This window comes from Littorina saxatilis, linkage group LG1, assembly GCF_037325665.1.
Source record: "Littorina saxatilis isolate snail1 linkage group LG1, US_GU_Lsax_2.0, whole genome shotgun sequence".
Taxonomy (NCBI): Eukaryota; Metazoa; Mollusca; class Gastropoda; order Littorinimorpha; family Littorinidae; genus Littorina; species Littorina saxatilis.
The window spans coordinates 51790412-51806322 of NC_090245.1; the positions used below are offsets into that span (position 1 = coordinate 51790412).

Consider the following 15911-nt stretch of genomic DNA (forward strand, 5'->3'; position numbering starts at 1 on the left):
GTGACTGATTCTTTCCTATATCTGAGGACAGGTGTGTCAAGGGAGAGAAAAACTCATTTCTTATAACCGGGGCTTTCTTATAACAGAGTATTTCTTATCCAGAGAATTCTAAGTGGAAGAAAGAAGACATTTGGCAGGCATCTTGTAAGCAATGTTTCTTATAAGCGAGGTTCTTATAAGTGGGTTTGACTGTAATGCCCTAACAGTGCCCCATCCATGGACAGTTGTAATAAAACATTTGGATGAGAACAAAAATTGCTACAGAAGGAAAAAGGCAAGCATTTCTTGAAGCTGAGGGGGTGAATGATATATAAACCCTTCCAACAGCCAAACCATATTTGTAAATGATACTTCCAATAATGTTTGCATACAAAACACACAACACAGCAAAACAAAACACTAATACAAAACAAAACACAATAAAACAAAACAAAAACAGAATACACACACACAGTGCACCACTGCGAAACCAACAAGAAATTCGTGTTACTCACTGGGTTTATTGGAACAAGAAACAATTCAACTTGACAATATCGTTCAAAAAAAGAACAAGTTCGGCAGATGCAAGAGGCTTTATCGCGGGTTGAACTGCACGACGATTCCTGGCGGGCAAACGGGGCGAGGGCAGCACATGCCAGGGCTGGGATCCTCCAGGTGACAAGTTTTGGGCAGAGCGCTCCAGTCTTGACAACTGCAACAGTTATCAATTATTTTTTAAATAACAATTAACATAAGAGATTAAATAACGAAAGGGAAAGAAACATTGACATTCACTTTATTGTGCTAGTTATGCAGAACCTATTTCCTATCATCAAGAAGAATAAGTATTATATGGAAGAAGGAAACATTTATCTAGCACATTTCCAGATCAAGAGATAGGAAACCATCTATAAAACAATAGTAACTATAGTAACACATAGGAACATCCATTTCATAACAAACGTTCTTTAGAACATATATTTTGACAACCGAAAGTAATAAATAACCAGAAAGAAAAATTGTGAAAATTGTCAAGAAAGAACGGAGTTATAAACAAAAATGTTAATATCCTAATTACAACCTGAATATGCCTGTGCACCTTCCCAAACACACACACACATAGTCAGGCTCAAATACACACATACTGACACAGACAGACAGACAGACACACACACTTAGCACAGCTCCTCCACAATTTATACTTGAAAAATCTGTGTTGTTCATCCTGTGTATCCCAGAAACTCTCAAAACACGAGAAGAAGACGGCACCCAAAACGAAACCAAAGAACAACTCACATTCCAGTACAGGTATAGTGACCGTTGCGGCCATCCTGACAGGTGCAGTCATATTCACAGCCGTCCTGCCAGGTGGATCCCTGTGGGTATGTCTTGTTTTTGTACTGGCAACCTTCACCTGTGGAACGGCCAACATGCAACAGTTTTAGAAGAAGATAGTAGCCATCCTGAAGAAGTCAGCGACTGTCTGACGAAAATGTGATGAAGAATTGACCAACACTGGTTGCTGTTGTGTGTTCTTTATGTTTTGAAGATAGTACTTGTCTTTTTGTTTTGTGAAACTTCCATGTGTCGGTTACTTTGAGGGTTTATTTAATCTAGAAAATGTTAATGTGAGGGCTTTGGAATTGGGGTGTGGGGGAGTTGTCAGGACTGCTACTACAGCCGAACTTGCCCCCTCTACCCCCCCCCCCCCCCCCCCAATTTAAGACTTCCCCCTTTTAAGACCTTGCTTTCTTCAGATTTTCTGTTCATAACCTCTGTACATTTCCCTGTATGTTAAGACTCCCTCCTTTCTAAGACCTTGCTTTCTTCAGATTTTCTGTTCATAACCTCTGTACATTTCCCTCCATGTTAAGACTCCATCCTTTCTAAGACCTAATTTTTCAGATGTTTTTGAGGTCTCAAAAGTCCACTGTATAATTAATTCAAAGTAATTTCCATAGTGACCACCTTTCAACAACGACCCCTTTCTGTTGGTCCTTTGACCTGATTATATCCACAGATTATTACACATACAGATTAAATCAACCTGCCCATTTGTTCTGAAATTCGATGTCGTCACCAAAGCCCATCTCTCTTCATTCTTTTGAAACCAATGCAGTTCCCACTGACATTCCTTCTCACCCTCATCCTTGCCTCCCTAGAACCCCCCCCCCCCCTCCCCATCCCCCCCTCCCCATCCCACCTCTCAACCCCCCGACCCCTCCCCCAACTTTGACATCTGTAGTACTGCCTTACCGATTTCATACGGACACTTGAGTTCTGGACAACACTGGTCAGGCTTTTTGTCCAAGCTGCACTCTGGCGGAAGATTGTTATACGTTGGGCATCTGCAACACCACAAGACAAAAGTAAAACATGCAACTCTGTTCTGCCCACACATTGAGAGATTATATATTTCCTGCAAGACACTAAATGGCCTGAAACATTAAGAGTGTTTCACACTTTCTACAATGGTGTAGCACGTCTCAACTTTACACAACCTTGCACAAACATTACACAGGAGGATTGTAAAAACTAGCTGATCTGCTTTTCCATCTGACATCATTTTCTGTCTGTTTGTTTGTCTGGCTGGCTGGCTGGCTGGCTGTCCTTCTGTCTGTCTCGCTCGCTTCCCTGTGTCTGCACGTGTTTGTGTGTGTGTGTTTTTTGCTTCGTTTTCCTTTTTAATTTTTTGTTTCCTGTTTTCAAATAGAAACAGCAAATGACAAGAAAAGACTGACTGATCAATGCAGAAGTACTGGCCAGTGGCGCCATCATCACAGGTGCAGTTGTAGGCACAGCCGTCCTGCCACATGTCTCCCGCGTTGTACACTTTGCCCTTGTAGAAACAGCCAGCCGGCCCTGCAACAACAATCAAAGCATGACACTGACAGATGGGTGTGTGACTAAATTCTCATTTTATACACTTCTACTGCTTTTTTTTTAAATTATGTGTATGTTTTTGTTGTTGTTTTTGTGTGATTGTTGTTTTGGGTGTGCTTGTTTTGGGCGTGTTTTTTGTTTGTTCATTTGTGGGGTTTGTTGCTGTTGGGCTTTTTTAAAAGTTTTTTTTTGGGGGGGAGGGTGGCACTGTGATGAAAATAGCTTGCAATCATTCATATATCATACATGTACAGTAACAAAATTATCCAGCACAAGTTAAGATGATGCTGTACTTTACGGTAGCTATTCTGAAAAACTCCTCTCTTTCACACACATCCATGCATAATGGTGACACGCACATACACACACAAACACACACACACACACACACACACAAACACACACACACACACATAAACACACACACACACACACAGCAATACCAAACCATACCTCCAGTAAAGCCAGCTCGAGTTGTCCTTAGTCCGCTCATGCCTGCAAAACACAGCACTCACTGAATGTTAAATACACATCATTTTCACATATTTTTAAATGAGGAGTAAACCATTAACACTTCGTAATCATGACTTTTTTTTTAGAGTGTGCTTACAGAATTACCTACTTTATCAGGTAAAAAAAAACCTGGTTATAACCTGGTAGCCCGTAGCAACCCTATCTCATGCACCCAAACCTATAACTTTTTTCAAACAGTCAAAACTAGAAAAGAAAGGAATTACAGACAAAAATGAGAGAAAAATAAATAGCAAAAAAATAAACAAATGGATGGACTTTGGTACTTACAGTTTCCACCTTGCCCGAGGATGGCAAACACATCTCCTTCGCCAAGTTTGCCTGGAAATTACAGATATTACATTAACTGATCGAAGATATATCTTAAACAGTGTTTATTTACTGTGTAATTTCTCATGGTTTTTGTTATAATTCTCAAATGAATTTGACACATAATCACACTTTTTTGTTTTTCCACCAGGGATCACAAGCGACCTACGATACAGAGAAATCTTCTTCTTCTTCTTCAGCGTTCCTAGATCAGGCCTCAGATTTGCAGGGAAAGATGAAGAACAGTTCTGCCAAAGCACTGTCAATACAACTTTTTTCATGAATTTCACACACAAACATTTTTCTCATTTGAGTCATGTACAGATCAAACTTACGATACGAAAAAAACAACCAAGAACAAAGTCCTGCCAAAGCACTCTCACCGCAAGCTTCAGTCTAACTCTTCATCACCACAACCATTACTATACAGACATTTTCATTATTTAATAAAGACTTCCCCCTTTTTTGAGACGCTCTTTTGTCACATTTGGTTCTTGAGGTCTGTAAATTGACCCCCGTTTAAAGGCTCACGCCCTTTAAAGTCCCTGTTTTTTTCAGATTTTGTTCTTAAGGTCTGTAATTAGATGATTTAAAACAATAACTCCGTCGGGATTGTATGGTTTGTGAAAGAGTGAACACCCTTACTTTTCCTCCGACAAATAACTTCACACGTGCTCCTGTCGACGTGTTTCCGACACAACCCTCAGTAGTAATTGGCTCCTCCAATGTTTGTCCAAGTAAAAAGCAAGGGGAATCCCTCTTTCACAACCCATACAAACCCGACAGAGTTATTTTTGCAATTTGTCTATTTACACCCATTTTAAGACCTGTTTTTTCCTCTTTTGTTTTTTAGCAGTCTTAAAAGACAGGTTTCAGCGTAAGAAATACCTGGGGCTAGCTGGGCGACAGTGTTAGTGAGGGAGTAGTAGAAGTGTGAGCCGTTTCCAGACGCTTGGTACGGACAGTCGTCGTTGGTCGAGATCAAAATCCAGCCTGTCCCTTGGCAGTCAGCAAACTGACCTACGGCAAACTCGTGGCCGGTTTCTGCATCCCTGGAAAAAAAAAGAAAATTGAGATTAGAATCTTGTGCAGGTAAAGTTAACACTAACCGTTGGTGCAGACTTCGGAGTTTCAATACCAGTAATATCACCAGATGAACGGGCAAAAACACACACACACACACACACACACACACACACACACACACACACACACACACACACATACACACACACACACACATATGTGTGTACCCCAAAAACAAATTTGCAACAATCTAAAGAATTCACCCTGTGATGATTTTATGATTTATGACAATTTGCGTAATGTTCATACATGTCTGGCACAAAGGGTTTTACAGAAAACACAGGCTGCTGCCTTCCTCTATTTCTGCAGAGAACAGTGGGTTACATAAGCTAAGTAGGTGACTGTCACAGCACAGGTAATTTTCTCTTATGCTTACACTCGCTCACATTTGAATCTTTTTCTGATACAGTAGAATCCCCCTTTTAAGTCCTCCAAAAACCTGAGAATATCGGGTCTTAAAAATGAGGGAGTCTTAAAAATAAAGGTAAATTTACAGAGGTTATGAACAGAAAATGTGAATAACAGGTCTTAAAAAGGGGGAAGTCTTTAATCGGGGGTCTTAACAGGGGATTCCATTGTACAACGCATACATTCGGTCACTCTCAGAACTCCTGCAAGTTCAACTCACTGTCCCATGATGAAATTTTCTGCTGCCTTGGGGAGATCGTTGAAGGTAGAGGAGATGACGTTTGCAGGCTTGAACCAATCATTCTTGCCAGAGTTCCTCACATCGAAAATGATGTTTGCCTTCTCCACGCCGTTGCTCAAAATGGCCACCTTCACCTGAGAGTGGGAGAGAAAAAAGCTACAGATAACAACAGGAATGATGGTGCCTCGATCCACCTGTCCGTATCCTTTCACAAAGAAGTCTAAATATAACACGTAGTGAACCCAAATGTTGCCAGTTCACTTAAATAAAGAAGTATATGAAGGCACAAATGTTTAACAAATGAAAATAATAAAATCAAAAAACACACACACATATTGATCCATATTATTCGTCCTGTTTGTTTTGTTTCGTCGGGGCCCAGTTGCTGCGCTAGGTAGCACTGGGTGGTAGGCTAGCCCCTCAGCCCAGTACCTGAAATTGGGCGCCACGGCAAATCGCGAAAAGCAATAGCTTGCCTACCAACCCACCCCTGTTTTTATATTCAAAGGTACACTATCCATTTTATCTTTCACTCTAGGGAAATTAGGCGCACCAACCGAATTGAGGATAGTTGCCCTGCAAAGGGATTTCCTCATTATTTTGAAGAAGAAGACACAAAATCAACAACAATACCAACAACAAAACTAATAGCTCTGTCAAAACGTGGAAATGGGGTAACTTTATGACACCAGAAAATAAACCAGTGAGCAGCACTAAATGGCACTGAGAAACAAAGAGGGGTGAAAAAGGTTGAGAAGGGCTGAATTGTTTTAATCCACACCTCCTCCACCCAACCACCCTCCCACCCCCTGCCATAAAAAAATGTTGAAAACAACATCCACCAACAGACCTTGTCAAACTGACACTGACTCCACTCGTTGGCGACCTGAGGCTTGTAGTGTCCTGGATACTGATTGGTCAGGTACTGAGCCTGTGGCACGTTCGCATTGGCTGTGTTGGGGGTGGACCACAGACGCCACAGATCGCCTGGTACACCGGACACTCCCTTCATCAGCACCACCCAGCCTGGATCTGTCACCGCTTGTACCGTGGTGGGTGTGGTGATCTGATCTGTGGAAACAAAGAGCGCACAAACCTTGGGGTGAAAAAAGTCCAAGAACAAGGAAGGACGTGTTTTTTGCGGAATGTTTCAGCTTGGTAGTCTTCTCATCAAATCATATTATATGTACGGCCTGTAGACTAGATAAGCCTTTTGCCTGCTTATATGATTTCATCTGTATAAAGGTGTTTGTTCTGTTCTTTTTCTTTATTTTTTCTGTTGCTAGTGTTGTGCTTTTCTGGCATGCTTTCTTTTAAAATTAAAGGTTTAAATCAACCTCAAACATAAATTCTATCCAGTGTTCTTTCTTTCTTCGTTCATGGGCTTAGACTCCCACGTTCACTCATGTTTTTAGCACGAGTGGATTTTTACGTGTATGACCGTTTTTACCCCGCCATTTAGGCAGCATACGCCGATTTCGGGGGAACTATCCAGTGTTCATCCACAGCATGTTTCAAGGTATTGAGTGTCAAGGGAGTCTTAAAATGGGGGTAAATTTACAGCGGTTTTGAACAGAAAGTCTGAAAAAGCGGGGTCTCAAAAGAGAGGGAGTTTCAAATTGGGTGGATCTGTAAAGGGTGGTTCCACTGACGGGCGCTGTGGCGGGGTGGTAAGACGTCGGCCTCTTAATCGGAAGGTCGAGGGTTCGAATCCCGGCCACGGCCGCCTGGTGGGTTAAGTGTGGAGATTTTTCCGATCTCCCAGGTCAACTTATGTGCAGATCTGCTAGTGGCTTATCCCCCTTCGTGTGTACACGCAAGCACAAGACCAAGTGCGCACGGAAAAGATCCTGTAATCCATGTCAGAGTTCGGTGGGTTATAGAAACACAAAAATGGAAAATGTCAATAGTAAATTTTCATTTGATTAATATACTTACCCAATTCTCATAAATGCATTGACTTCAACCTCACATGCTAGATGTCGAAAAACTACTCAAATTACCTGCCCTTGCAAGGGTGGTAACCAAGCTAAAAAAAACAGACGCCATAGCCGTTGCTATGACCTGTCCCACCTGGTTACCCATAACCCACCGCGCACCACGTGAGCGCCGGCATCCGGAATAATCATTCGAGACTTCTCAAAAACCCTTAGGAAATTAAGTAGCGGGGATGGATGGGAGGGTATTAACAATGAGAATTGGGTAAGTATATTAATCAAATGAAAATTTACTATTGAAATTTTCCATTAAATTACATATTCTTACCCCAATTCTCATAAATGCAGATTGCTCCTAAAGGCGGAGGGAACTTACTTATGTCCCTGAGAGAACCTGTCCTGCAGAAACTAACGAGGGCAAGGAAATGGCCCCATCAAGTCAAGAGCAGATGTCCAGGAGGTAAAAAATTAATGAACACGTCATCAGACCTCCAATGAGCTGTTGGCAAAACTTCGCTTAGACGACCGGAACACCACCAGCGAGAAAAGAACCCCAGGCTCTGGACTCCCGAACACCTGTAAAGGAACCAGAGGGAGGACTGAGATATTGATTCAGTGTGAAAGGAACCAAATCAGAATCCCGTAAAGTCTGTCTGACAGGGAGCGAGAACTTGCTCCTCCCTGCTCGTCCACATAGACAGCAACAGAAGTATTGTCCGTATGCAACCGGACATGCCTGCATATAGCCAAAGAGAAAGGCTAGTAGACTGAGAGCTACTGCTCCTAACTCCAAGCAATTGAGATGCCCAAGGAGTTGAGTCTACATCCACAGCCCCAAGACTGTGATTGCCAATGTAGGCTCCCCATCCGGACAGAGACGCATCCGTGAAGCGGTCTAAATCCGGGGGGGGGGGGGGAACAAAGCTAGGGAAAAACACCCTGAGCGATCCAATTGGATTCCAGCCACCTACTCGCGTGGAGGAACCCACCCTGGAGGCGGACCCTCTTGTCCCAGACCTGTGAGGCCGAGTCCCAAAGAGACTTGAGGAAAGACTAGAGGGCCAGCATAGCCATCGATTCCATATGACCGAGGATCAAGGCTTAGGACCTCGCAGAGGTCTGCTCTCGTGCCAGTCTGGCAGTGATAAGAGCCTAAAGCCTCTCTATTCTCTCCTGTGAAGGACGAACCTTCCAAGAGACAGTGTCGAACGGCATGCCCGGGTAAAAAAACCTGGGATGGGGACAGCTCGGATTTTGCCTGGTTTACTGAGAACGCCAGGCAAAGAGCCTGGTTCAACACGATCTGAAAGTGCAGCTGGCAAGCTGATTGACTCTGATAAAAGATCAACCAGTCACCGAGGACGCCCAGAGACGAATATCTCTCCGTCGGATCAGAACACCCAACTGAATGCCCACCATGGTAAAAACTCATGGCCAGCAACAGCCTGAAGGGCAGAGCCCTGAACTGAAAAAACCTGGTGACCCCAGCAGAAACGGAGCCACTTCCTGTCTGCAGGACGCATAAGGAAGGCTCGTGTGAGAGCACAGAGGAAAATCTCAGCAAAAGCTGATAACTCTAGACCATGCCGTCCCACCTCCTCCGGAGAGGAGAGGGAAGAGTCACTGAACGAAACACCCACTTTGTGACCGGGAGCGCATCAAAGCGCTGCTACTTGTCTATAAAAGAAGGGCAAGACTGAGGCTTCCGAGTAGGTTTTAACAAAAACCCGAAAAATGCCTGTCCCTTGCTTCCTGTAGCCGGTGTGAAATCAAATCCCTTGTAAAAGAAGGAGATCACACCGGGTGAAGACAGTGTGGGCATAGAGCATCACAGACGAACTCATCTGCTCGGTGATGACCCTAGCCAGAGCTGCAAGCAGCATGGCTACGGCCCTATCCGAGGCATCCTCCCTAAACCGAAACGAGTCCAGGGAGGTTATGATGGCTCGTATGAGAGCACAGAGGATAGTCTCAGCAAAAGCTGTTAACTCTAGACCATGCGGTTCCACCTTCTCCAGAGAGGAGAGGGAGGAGTGACATCACGAAACCCCACATTCCCTGTGGTCTATTTGTGAAGCCAAGAGACTAGCTCCGGCGGAGCGGGAAAACTAGCCCTTGGCAACGAAAATGTCTGGATCAGATTCTGAGACTTGACATTCCAACCTATCTTCTTCTGCACTAAAAGTGAGAACGAAGCAGCCTGAAACCCAGAAGCCAGCCACTGGCTAGCAGAAGGAGGAGCAGGACCATGCGCATGAAGCAGCGGGAACGGTGTAGGCTGAAGACCACTACCCTGAGGTGCGGGTCAAGCCAAGAGCTGCGACATGTGGTAGGCAATCACAGAAGACTCGACAAAACGAAACGATTGCGAGTCAGCCCGCGTAGACCCAAAGTCATCCGCGGAAGAGGGAGGAAGAGAGACACCCTGTTCTGAATCCGCCCCCTTCCGGGAAAAAGTAAGCTGCAACAGCTGCCGTTTTTTGCATAGCGAGCCTACAAGCAGTAGGCAGTGCTACACACTCTTCCTCCTCCACCGAGGAGTCCGAATCCCCACCAGCAGTTGTGTCAAAACACAAAGGCGGGGAGACAGGGGAGGCAGCGCACTAAAACTCCTGCTGATAACACCGCCCAGAGTGAGAGTGAAAAGCGTGATCTGTCTCTGCCTGCCAACCCAAACCGCCCACCTGACCCGAGGGGGGAGAGGGGTTGGTAGTTGGCACAGCGCCCTGCCGAGAAGAAGGGCGAGTGGGGGTACAAGACAAAGCCGAGCCCGGCCAGCCGTATCCCACCCGCTGTGCGAGAGAAGCGTCCAAGGGCTGAGAACCAGTCTGCCTGGTTTGAGCCACGCCGCGCCCCGAGTGGGGAGGGGGGTGGTTCGTCACCGCAGTAACCCCTGGAGGGGGGAAAGACTGAATGAGAGACGCAACCGTCAACGACCGACCCCCACTCGTCCACCTGCTGACGTCCTGTAGCCCCACCGCACTGTGTTCTATTATACTGGGATTCCTGCAAGCTCAGCCACGCTGAGCCAGCGCCAACGTTTCCTGCTCCCGGCTAATTATAGTTGACCTCCACTCTCCCGCGCGGCAGGCATGACGCGCTTATCAGGCCAGGTCTTCTGAAACGTGTCTGTGAAAGATGCCGGTCTGTGAATATACGTTTTTCTTGGTGTGAAAAAGGGATCGTTTCAGTGACTTGCGCTTTGGATTATGTTCATCTTGTATATTTTTTTACTTGAATATACAGGTTTTGTGGTAATACTAATATCACTGGCACTCATGCCTTGTTCTTTGTTCCTGTTAAAAGAAACAGAATTTGCGCGTTGTATATCAGTTTATAATCACACTGAATACTGATAACAGCCGCTGACTGTGTTTTTATTTTGCCGTCAGTATGTACTTAAGTCTTAACTGTGTGATAGAGTGAAAACAAGTTTTGCAACAGGTGTTTGTGTATGATTTCTGGAGCAGTTTTGTGCGGTAATTTTTGTGAATTAACCCACGCGCAGGTTCTCGGAACAGGCACTCGCTACAGCACACTATTATATGGAGCTCTGTTGACTGTCGTGCATTTCATCTTGTTTGCTTTGCGGTAATGAAACAAACGTTAAATTGTCGTCGGATCGACGAGTTTTGTTTCCTATACAAGTTTGTAAGAACAGTAGTTAAAACAGAGTCTGTGTTGAAAAACTTCCAAATCAACTTGTGTGCTGCTATGGGATTACTGATGTATGGCGCTGCAATGATACCAGTCAAAAGTCGTGTATAGGAGTGGCCGTCAGGTAGGCTTTTTGTTTTATTCACATGCAGCTAACAATGTGCATGAACATGTATTGAAAGACAGGTGGTTCCACTGTACATGAACTTACAGTTGCAGAGGTTGCAGCGAGCAGGACAGTTGTCGGCGGCCCAGGTGAGATAGTCGCCCTCACAGTACTGCTGGGAATAGGACTTGCAGTTGGTCAACTTGTCTACACACCTGGCTGGTGTGGTGCTCACTGTGCTGCCTGCCGTCTGTGCTGTCACGTCTGCACAACAGTCACATCACTTGCATTCATTCATCTGTTTATTAGTAACAGCTGTCTTATATTGATTTTTACTACTCATCAATGACATATGGGTTGTTCTCTGGAGCTGGGTCAACCAAACTGTGACATGGGAGTCAAAAACTGAACTAACTTCAAATTCACCAACAATGTGTTCATATGATCTTTAGGACACTGTGAGCACAAAAATATATAAATAAAGCTATTTTGTGAACTTGAAAACAAACCTTACCATTAGCGCAGCAACAAATGGTCAAAATAACATTGTAACATGAGCGAGCAGATCAGAAACTAAACTTCAAACTGTCGGCTAGTGGCGACGGTACCACGCAGCGGTACAACGGATGCATAGATATCCTTCCGCAAGAATGCTGTGGAGTTTAGTACAAAAGAAGTTCCCTACGAAATCATTTTGATTGAAATAACATGACAAACGACGATAACATCATAACAGAAAAAAGGGGAAACCAAATGCTGTGACAGTTTTAAATGGACAGATTGCAAAAACTGTGGACGTTATTTGCTTTTTTCTTACGTTCTACACGCGTGTTACAAAGTGTGCTGAAGTAGTGGTAGCCAAAAATAGTCGTGCGTTTGTGATAAGTGAGTCTGTGTTGTGCAAATGAAGTTCGGGCTGCTCAGACCTGTCAACCCCTTCCAAGGCCAACCTGTACTAATATGATTAAAAACTGTAATCAGGGCAACAATCCCTTACACACTCCCAAAAAATGAACACACGCAAACCTGAGTTCACACGCAAGACTCGCAATTCACTCGCACGACATGAAAAAGAAGAAAGACCAGCTGGTAAATACTCAACATTTATTTTGTATTCATAAAACACATCTGATTTAGCATTAATAAATACATACAGCTACTGTAAAACGCACCCACACAACTACTACTGTCCACCAGAAAAAATCACAGTCCAGTCTCACCAGATCACTTTAAGCTTAAATGTATAACACAGTCACACCCACACAACTACTTTGTACTACTGCTCACCAGGAAAAATCACAGTCCAGTCTCTCCAGATCACTTTAAGCTTAAATGTATAACACAGTCACACCCACACAACTACTTTGTACTAGTGTTCACCAGGAAAAATCACAGTCCAGTCTCTCTAGATCACTTTAAGAATGATGACACTTGTAGATAGCAGTAGCTGACTTTGCCGTGGCAAGCAGATTGGCTGTGGTAATGGTTTCAGGGCATTGGCTTGTGTCACATCTTCTTCCGTTAGAAGGCGGCTGTCTCGTTTCTGGAAATGTTGGTTCACAGGCTTGAACTGTTTCGAACGAATCAATGATTGTTTGTGTACCGCCGTTTCAAAATGCTGCTTCAAGTCATGGTGACCAGAAGCTGCAACTTTGATGTGCGAGCCACATGGCATGCACAAATTGTACTCCTTTCCCTTGTCCGATGATCGCACGACACCAAAGTACGTTTTCTCCCACTCCGACAAGTGCTGACCATGTCCGGCTTTCTTTCTTCTCTTCGCTGGCCTCTCCATCTTCAGTTTTAGCACGAAAAGTGACGCGAATCGTTGTCTGTCGCTGAAGTAAGTTGTGAAAACAAAGACCAAATCTCGCGACACGGAAGTAGCGGATTGGGCCACAGCGCCCTCTATGATACCTTCTGCGCATGCGCACAAGCTCAGTCAGTCTTTTTCTGTCAGTTGTTGTCGTCTGCTAAACAGAAACGGATCGGTTTCAAATCTTTGTTCGGGTTTTGAATTTTCCCGTACAATTTGGTTTACCCGTACAGCTGGGCGTTGTACGCCGTACACACCGAAATTTGAGTAAATCCCGTACAAAATACGGGAAAACCGTACAGGTTGACAGGTCTGGCTGCTGTGAAACGACACATTACAAAGTTGACCGCATACAACTATGGTTAATATTTCAGATTGTGTTGATCTTCTGCAAACAGTACTCATTCTACTGAAAATGCATGCGTTTATGATGAGTTACAAACTGTTCATGGGCTTTTTCCTGTTTCTTTCAGTCCGTACGACCTAGTTATTGCTTCATCCAACATCATGTCACAAATTACCCGCCATTTTGGCCTCTCGATTGGACGTATTTGCCCAAACTGCGAATACACAAAACGTTGTTTTTTTAGTAAAAATATTGGTTAATAGTTTAAACATCATCAAGCAACATTCATACACCCACACAAAAGCGTAGTAAAAACTAAACTGTCAAACTTATTATTTCAATCCAATGACCCGCTGTGGTACCCAACTCCAGAGAACAACCCATATATAACAGAATTATGTACGCAGCTAAATCGGATGAAAAGAATACAGCAAAGTATCTAAAAAAGAATGTCTACAATCCAAAGCTAATTCCATTCCATTCTCCTCCCCCCCCCCCCCCCCGAACAATGATTAAAAAAAGGGCAGTATTCGCCAGAAAAAGAATATCACTATCATGCAAGCTTACTTCTTCATACGTAACCAGTTTACTGCTATAGGCATGGATTCAAACCTGGGTCTTGGCAAGGAACTTATTTCCAGGAGTCGAGATTGTGCACTCTTCCAGGTGTCCGAATGAACACTCCCGTGTGCACACATGTGCATGATAGAGATCCCAAGCTCACAGTGAAAGTCTCAGGGCTTTCAAAATGCGAATGCATGCATGCAGGAAAAAAAATTAGGCAGCGCAATTCTGTTGCTGTACGCAAGCCCCAGGGAAAGCAGCCTAAAGCAGGGTAAATTTCTTAGAGAGAATTCCCCAAGGACAATAAGATATAACAAATATATTCTGTGTGCAGAGACATATAACGACAAAAAGCTATAATGCAAGTCAAATCTATTAACTGAATACAGAATAGAATACAGAATCTTTAATTGCCCAAGGTTGGGAATTTGTGATGACATTGCGGTTAAGAAACATTTCAATCCAGCCATATACACCAACACACGCATCATTTATACAAACTGATCAACACTGGACAGCATAAGTTTAAAAATACATTCACTAAAACTAGCAGTATACACTCAAAGCTTCCTCGCCTATATAACTTTCAAAATGTACATCCTTACCAACTCTCTTTATACTTGCCTAAAGATCCCCCCCCCCCCCCCCCCCACCTTAAAATAAGTTTTTGTTTCTGAAGCTCTCCTTCTTCGTTCATGGGCTGAAACTCCCACGTTCACTCATGTTTTTGCATGAGTGAATTTTTACGTGGATGACCGTTTTTACCCCACCATTCAGGTAGCCTACGTCGTTTTCGTGGGATGTTTCTGTAGCAATTTTGAATCTATAAAAAAACAAAAACATATCTCACCACAAAGGCCACAGAACTTTCGACAGTTATGCCTGGCCCAGCCAAAGTACTGTCCGCCACACGATCCTGTGCCGTACAGGGAGCAGGTGTTAAGCAAGTCCTCACATGGCTCCGGTGTGGTGGATCCACCTGTGACTGCACCTGGTAAACAAAGATCATTTTAGAGGTCAAGCTTTTCATCCACTTTAAAGATCAAGGTTGTAATGTGCGTGTTCTTTTATTCACAGTTAAATGCTCCATAAAATTATCTTCCTCGTCTTTTTATTCTTGAATTTGGAACGCTAGCAGTTGATCTGTTTCGGATTTCTGCTTTAAACAGCTCACCGCAAATTCCGCAGAACTTCTGGCAATGATCCAGCACCCACGCCTTGTAGCTTGGATCTGTGCAAACGTGACTTCCATACTCCTCACAGTACGACACGGCGTCATAGCAACCAGATGATGGTGTTGTCCAGATGGTGGTTGCAACTGTCGTTGTTCCTGTAAATCACACAATATTATGTGCACACTGAAAGTAAATAGACCTTGACTCCAAGTAGTCCTGATCACTGAAATATTGTTGCACTAATCAAGCTACTTTATTCTTCTTCTTCTTCTTCTGCGTTCGTGGGCTGAAACTCCCCCGTACACTGGTGTTTTTTGCACGAGTGGAATTGTACGTGTATGACCGTTTTTTACCCCGCCATTAAGGCAGCCATACGCCGTTTTCGGAGGAAGCATGCTGGGTATTTTCGTGTTTCTATAACCCACCGAACTCTGACATGGATCACAGGATCTTTTTCGTGCGCACTTGGTCTTGTGCTTGCGTGTACACACGGGGGTGTTCGGACACCGAGGAGAGTCTGCACACAAAGTTGACTCTGAGAAATAAATCTCTCGCCGAACGTGGGGACGAACTCATGCTGACAGCGGCCAACTGGATACAAATCCAGCGCGCTACCGACTGAGCTACATCCCCGCCTCCGAGCTACTTTATTCAAATCAATCGCTGAACAATTAGGAAAAAAACCATCCATCAAATTCTACGAAATTATGTTGCAAATGTTGTGAATTTGTGGTTTTGTGTTCAGAGCACAAAGGACATGGGTTTTTTTCTCACTATGAGCTAAAAAAAAATATAAAAAAATGGGGCAGTTACAGCCCAGTATCATACAATGTCACTGTTCAAACTTCACAGATTGTTTGGTGAACTTGCATT

General features: G+C 44.0%; 1 protein-coding gene across 1 annotated transcript in view; it reads right to left on the reverse strand.

Annotated features, from left to right (window-relative positions):
* Positions 1 to 480: 480 nt before the first annotated feature.
* Positions 481 to 15911, reverse strand: part of LOC138978206 (uncharacterized) — a 34674-nt gene continuing 19243 nt past the window's right edge. Inside the window, exons 14-25 of the mRNA XM_070350906.1 lie at positions 15038 to 15193; positions 14714 to 14854; positions 11243 to 11401; positions 6288 to 6508; positions 5417 to 5571; positions 4591 to 4754; positions 3664 to 3714; positions 3316 to 3357; positions 2721 to 2841; positions 2236 to 2327; positions 1276 to 1393; positions 481 to 691 (exon numbers count right to left, since the gene is read on the reverse strand). Coding sequence (XP_070207007.1) covers positions 574 to 691; positions 1276 to 1393; positions 2236 to 2327; positions 2721 to 2841; positions 3316 to 3357; positions 3664 to 3714; positions 4591 to 4754; positions 5417 to 5571; positions 6288 to 6508; positions 11243 to 11401; positions 14714 to 14854; positions 15038 to 15193 — 1538 coding nt within the window. The 3' untranslated portion in view covers positions 481 to 573. The remainder of the gene's footprint in view (positions 692 to 1275; positions 1394 to 2235; positions 2328 to 2720; positions 2842 to 3315; positions 3358 to 3663; positions 3715 to 4590; positions 4755 to 5416; positions 5572 to 6287; positions 6509 to 11242; positions 11402 to 14713; positions 14855 to 15037; positions 15194 to 15911) is intronic.